The sequence below is a fragment of the Lytechinus pictus genome, chromosome 1, assembly GCF_037042905.1.
Source record: "Lytechinus pictus isolate F3 Inbred chromosome 1, Lp3.0, whole genome shotgun sequence".
Lineage (NCBI taxonomy): Eukaryota > Metazoa > Echinodermata > Echinoidea > Temnopleuroida > Toxopneustidae > Lytechinus > Lytechinus pictus.
The window spans coordinates 5,472,098-5,478,182 of NC_087245.1; the positions used below are offsets into that span (position 1 = coordinate 5,472,098).

The 6,085-nt window shown below is 33.5% G+C and overlaps 1 protein-coding gene across 1 annotated transcript; it reads right to left on the reverse strand.

Annotated features, from left to right (window-relative positions):
- Positions 1–363: 363 nt before the first annotated feature.
- LOC129256312 (COX assembly mitochondrial protein homolog) lies at positions 364–4,246 on the reverse strand. The gene is made up of 3 exons (XM_054894555.2): positions 4,118–4,246; positions 2,508–2,598; positions 364–2,130 (listed from the first exon to the last, which is right to left on the reverse strand). The coding sequence occupies exons 1-3, from the start codon at positions 4,158–4,160 to the stop codon at positions 2,007–2,009; spliced, it is 258 nt and encodes an 85-aa protein (XP_054750530.2). The 5' UTR covers positions 4,161–4,246; the 3' UTR covers positions 364–2,006.
- Between the last annotated feature and the right edge of the window lie 1,839 nt (positions 4,247–6,085).

A 6,085-nucleotide genomic window follows, 5' to 3' on the forward strand; every position in this document is an offset into this window, starting at 1 on the left:
AAAAAAAAATTCTAATATTTGAACAGTTCCTGGTGACTGCAAGTACTTTTGCCATAGAAGAAAGGCATATATGAAATGAGAAGTCTGATATTAAATGCACTGATAAAATCATTTAGCAATTTTCAACGAACTTGAAGTTTGTTTAATTCATATGGGACAGGTTCACTCATGTGATATCACAAAATTAAAACTTAAAATATCCATAACTCTTTGACAGATTTTCTATAAACCTGCATCAATATTTTCATTTTCTTTTTCTGCTTTCATTAAAACCAAGTAAATGCTATGGTAAATTTCCCCCTTCAACTCACATGAACCTTGATCAATGAATTCAAATGGATTGTCACTCTTGTAATCCAATCATAATTAGTCATTACATTATGCATTTTAATTCATTGTTTTTTTCACAGAATTATTTACAGATGTATTCTTCTTTTATCAAAGACTTTCAACATATTCAATTTTCTTTTTTTTAGTAAAAAATTAGAGTACGAATACATAAAAATACATAGGCCCGTATTCTGAACTCGGGATTAAATCAAACCCTGGTTAATAGTTGTGGTTTAAGTATGGAGAGCCATTTGGGGCACAAATCCCTAACAATACACATCCAATTTATTGACTCATATGACACCCAAATCGTTCATAATTGTCTGAGAATGATAGCTGAAGTATTTTGAAGTATTTTTCCGCCTTGTGAAAGCAAAAGGAAACAAAACAGTAAAACAGAAATTTTGAATTTTTGGCTCCCCATAATTTTAGCACAGATTTAGATCGTGGTCTAAGTTAAACTCGACTTCAGAAACGGGCAATAATGTGCCTGCTTTGCAGACTGACTTTGTAAGAAAAGATGAAATACTGTCATGGATGCTCCTTATTGCCCGCTCATAATAAATGATCATTTAAGTGATCACATGATTGGATGTGTGATGGCAAACAGAGTTATCACATAGTACAATAAATGCCACAGACAAATAAATTGAAGGAAACTTTATAAAAAAGATTCCAGATAATATTGCAAAATACATAAATGCTCAGATTCTGATTTGATGGATAATAGAATTCCTTTTTCCAATGAGGGTTATGATACGATTCCCTGATCTAATTTCAATAGAATAATCGCGGTTGATTGAAATTACCCTATAAAACTATACTGTACATACGATACACCCTGGATTTGCAAGGAAAGCGGTCAGGAAAAATGTTAAAATATAAACGCAACTTTATCCCGCCTAAAGGAACCTTTTCTTCCATTATGGTGATGATCCTGTAGCCCTTAAATGTTGTTATCTACACTTAACCACATGATGGCGCTTTAGAAATATCATGTAGAGCAATTGATAAGGGAGTTTAGCCAACACCTCACACAATTTATTCTAAAATCCAGTTAACAGAGTACACAAGTCTCCATTCTCATTTAAAGAAAAACAAAATTTCCATTAAATCTATTGCTCTCTATTTTTCTTCATAAGACTGTTCATATACAACCTTTTCAGCAACCTTTTTATGCAATTGGTTTTGGGATAATTGTTAGGGAGAGATCACTTTGTTCATTTCCATCACCGACATGCCCCCCCCCAAAAAAAAAAAAAAAAAAAGAAGAGGGAATGCCTTTTCTTCTTTTGCTTTTTTTTTCTTCAATTGGTTATTACTATCAGTACTTATTATTCTCACACTGATATATAACTTTCTTGTATTTTGGACATCTAAATATAAACTACCAAAGAATTTAAACAAACTTTTTTTTATACAAATAGAAGAGAAAAATTTGTGCTGCAATCTGCAATCATTATTTTCCTTACAATATAATTTAGTCTTCCTGCTTTCAATCTTTTTCACATTATCATCATATTGGGAATAATAAAGCAAATTGCAGTTTTGCTTTGATAATTGTAGCTCATCTAAAAGCATCAATGCTATGCAAAGATTCACTCCACCAAAATCTCACAGAATAGTTCATGAAGAATGTTTGAGAAAGCGAACAAAGGCAGGATGATTTGTCCTCATCATCTCGATGTTTCTGTCTTTGCCTTTTGTTTGTCCTTCTGTCTCACTCCCGTCTCCCTGAATTCCTTCCTTTCAGCTAAATACTCTTTCTTGCACATTTCAAAGAACTCCTTATCCTGGTAGCTGCAAGATATTAACAATTATAACATAAAAGCACATCAAGGTTCATATCACTTGAAAATCCAAGGATGAGGACCAAGTTATAAATGCTCCAGACACAAGACTATTATTACACATTACCAAAAACTGTAGAGAAACATGTTTATAGAACATAAATATTGCATTATTCTCCAGATACCATACCATGCACTTTACTTGAGTGTGTCCCAAGAAAATTGAAAGAGCAGGCAAGCTAGCAGATACATGTATGTACCATTATGATTTCATATCAAGAGGGGCGGAGTTTCAGGCAAAGCCTTTCTCACCCCCCCCCCACAACAGTGTTGTTGCTGCCTAACCCTTCCCTACTTAGAGCCTGGATAAATAATGAAAATACATACTATCCACTAATACAGTCCTTTAGTGCTCTATTTTCCTTTCGACATGAAAATGCCATGGTCAGTCCTTTCTCCTTACAGCATCTAGTGAATTCTGGTGAAATAAGATAAAATAATATATTTTGAAATATTCATTATGTAGAACTACATGATTATGACAAAATATGACTGTTACTACTACTACTACTAATAATAATCCGCTTTTATATCTATAGCGCTTAATACAAATGCCCATTATTCTCATAAAAATATATTCCACTTCATTCTTTGTCACATGAAAGCAAACTTACAAATCTTCTGGTTTCTTGGTTAGGATCCAATAGCAATAATAATGTTATCCCACATCTCACAGTACATTTTCAATTGTTTTATGACAAGTATAATACTGGAAATAATAAATAGTCTGCAGGGTGGGTATGATTGCTTTATAAGTTACCATTATCATTACAAAGTCATAGCAAACAATAAAACAAATCACATAACTACTTTATCATCACTTCTTTCAGAAAGTAAACAAAAAAGATGTGCTGATTATAAAAAATAAAAACATTTCAAAGTTATAGATGCTGAAAATCTATGATATCAATTATTTGAACATTGATAACAATGGTAAAAGACAATTGCATATCTTTGGTTGTTATCATACCCAATTTCATTACTTTCATATTTTTTTCATGAAAGGGAAATCATCAACCCTATTCCTCTATTAGTCTACTTCCCCTTACTTTCATTTAAAAAATATTGTCCACTTTTTCTCTTGTTAGTAATGCTGAAATGAAGAGATGTAATAGCTAGGGAGGATTTTGTCTTTTGTGAAAAAGGTTTAGGAAGATTTTATAAATCTCTGTAGTTGTCCGATGTTACGACTGTCTTGTCATTGGTTTTCAAGGGGCCTAGGCGCACTTGCAGTCCACGTGTGCCAAGTCTAACCCATTATGTGTTTATGCATGAGACACCTGCATAAGGGACTATTGCTCATCCCCTCAAATCTCTTTCTCATGCATATATCCCAAATGCATGTAAATTATACACAATGTCTGTGATCTCATGCCGAGTCACAGTTAAAAAAAACTCATAGAAGATCTTACATATTTTTGGTCTTTGAAATTCCAGATAATACTTTAGAGCAGTGGCGGACGCAGACCAATGTCATACAATGAAAGTATCCGGCCCATGCATAAACATAATACAACCGCTTTTGTCCCCAGATAATTGGGCCGGAGAAATGCATTCAGTTCGGATTTTAGAGGCTGTATGAATATCATCAATAATACACATGGGACATTTGCAGGACTGTTCTGTTCGCTATACGGTAGACCCCAATATTTTCCCTAAAGTGATTTATTTTCAAAATGCAACTTCTACTTCGAGTATTTGTTTATCACTCTAAATAATGAAGACTGAGGGTACTTAAAGAAAACATGGAAAAGGATCAATATACCACTCAAACAAAATAGAGATAAATGGCAAACTGTGTGTAGCTTATCACAAATTATAAATTCATAATTGTTCGGAGCTGTTAGAACCATCATCATTGATAACTGTTCACTTTTTATATGTTGCTTTTGTAATTTGCTAAAAATCAAATTTCAACTATTATAGTTATTTCTTACCATCAACATACTCTGAACATCGTAGTTTTGCTTTCTCCCTCATCTTTTTTGGGATAAGCACCTCAACTTCTACTTTTCTAAGGAATTCCTCATCCTCTTGCCAAGCTAAAAACAAAATAAAAAGAATAAAATTGTATTATTACTATCTCTGTTTTATGTGGCGATGCATCTGCATTTTCAGCTTGTTTTTTTAACTTCGTATAATGAATGTCAGGCTTCTTAACCACTGCGCAAATTATTTTGACCGCGCCACTCGCAAACTTTTCATTGTCACATCTTGTGCAACTTTTGTGATAAAATTTGTGATGCCGAGGTACGCAGTTACAAATTACGCAACAAGATATGCAAGTGCACGTCGGACCGAAAATTGCTCAAAAACATGATTTCATGTAGGGGGGGGGGTGCCTGGACACTTTAAAATTTTGAAGCAGTTTTTGTCTTTGGATTACACAAAAAATATGAATTAAATGGCAGTTTAAAATCAATTGTTCGGACAAATAACAACTGGGTATAACAAAGTCGATACAAAATGCGTTTTCAGCTAATATTCATAGAAAGAGTTTTTTTTGCGACAGCACCATAAAAAAGGCCCAGCCCAACCCGACTCTTCTCCTAACTTTTATTTTTTTTATCACTTAGTTCGAAATAGGGTGGCGGTTCCCATATTCACCTGTTCACTTCTCAGGAATTGTCAAAAAACATGCAAACTGTAGTATGGTAAGTTGGAAAGTTAGACTTAGACTTTGAGTCTTGTGTGACTCTCGTCTGCTAAATAAAAAAAACATCAAGCCATAGAAGTTGTGTGTTGTTTATGTTGTGGACGCCAGAAGTGGCGTCGCAGCATGAGCAACCCACTAACTTTTTAGTTAAAAATCCACTGCCACACGCGGTTCCTTGTGCGAGGTTAGTATACTGATACTAACCTCGCACTAGTGTGAGATACTAAATAAGGTAGGACAACGAAACAGCATTTCTACTAAAAAGCATTACCTTAATATGTTCTTTATTAGCATTATTATTATTATCACAGACATTGATAAAAACTTACCTCAAAATTTCCTCAATAAAATCATGTAAGCATATTGGTCCATCCCTATATGCTATACTGTGTGGGCTAGTGGCTAAAAATAGGCATTTCCTACTTCATGCTGACCTAGGAGTAGGACTGCTTGAGCCTCTGAGAGGAGCAGTGGAAACATGTCACATCAATAGATAATCAACTTTGCTGCCAGAAAATGTGAAGATGTCGCTAAGTTTAACTTTTGAGGCCAACTCACCTATTTGACTTTTTGGACACATGTCTACAGCATAAATCTCAATTCAATTCAATTCTATGGTTTATTCAATTCCAATTAAAATCAATACAGAGTATAGATTAGAATACAGTTATAACAAATACAATGTAGGATGGGGGGGGGGGGGGTCAAGTGTCCGGATACTTTATATTTTTGAAGCCTTCTTTTTTTGTCTTTGGATTACACTAAAAATATGAATTCAATGGAACTTATAAATCATCTTCTATTTGTTCTCTATAATATTTCCTTGATGAAACTTCGCTAGTAATTTTTTCCAAATGACTTTCTAAAATTGATCGTCCGGACACACAATAACTGGTTAAACAATCAATAAGGCAAGAAAGTAAGGTACATGTAAAATAAGTAAATAAACAGATACAAATGACAATAACAAAATACGATATTGAAATTGGGTGGTCATAAAAACTTATAATCAAAGTTTGTCGAGATAACCACCCTTATAATTATATAAATAAAATAAGCCAAATTTAGTAAAATGCTAATTTGAAATGAAATTTATTAAATAATTTAAATCATTTGATAATACATGTACATGTAGACTCTAGTTAAATAAAACAAGTTTAACTGCACAAACCCAACACATAAGCCACAAGGGCAGTAATAATCCTTACTTTCACACACTATTGTATTGATTAAAGTAGGACGAGTCCAC

Bases quoted from the DNA above. Each gene is read 5' to 3' on its own strand.
- LOC129256312 (XM_054894555.2), bottom strand. From the start codon at position 4,160: ATGAGGGAGAAAGCAAAACTACGATGTTCAGAGTATGTTGATG. The intron at 2,599-4,117 runs GTAAGAAATAAC...TTATTTCACCAG, and splicing joins ATGTTCAGAGTATGTTGATG to AATTCACTAGATGCTGTAAG. The intron at 2,131-2,507 runs GTATGTATTTTC...AATATCTTGCAG, and splicing joins AAGGACTGTATTAGTGGATA to CTACCAGGATAAGGAGTTCT.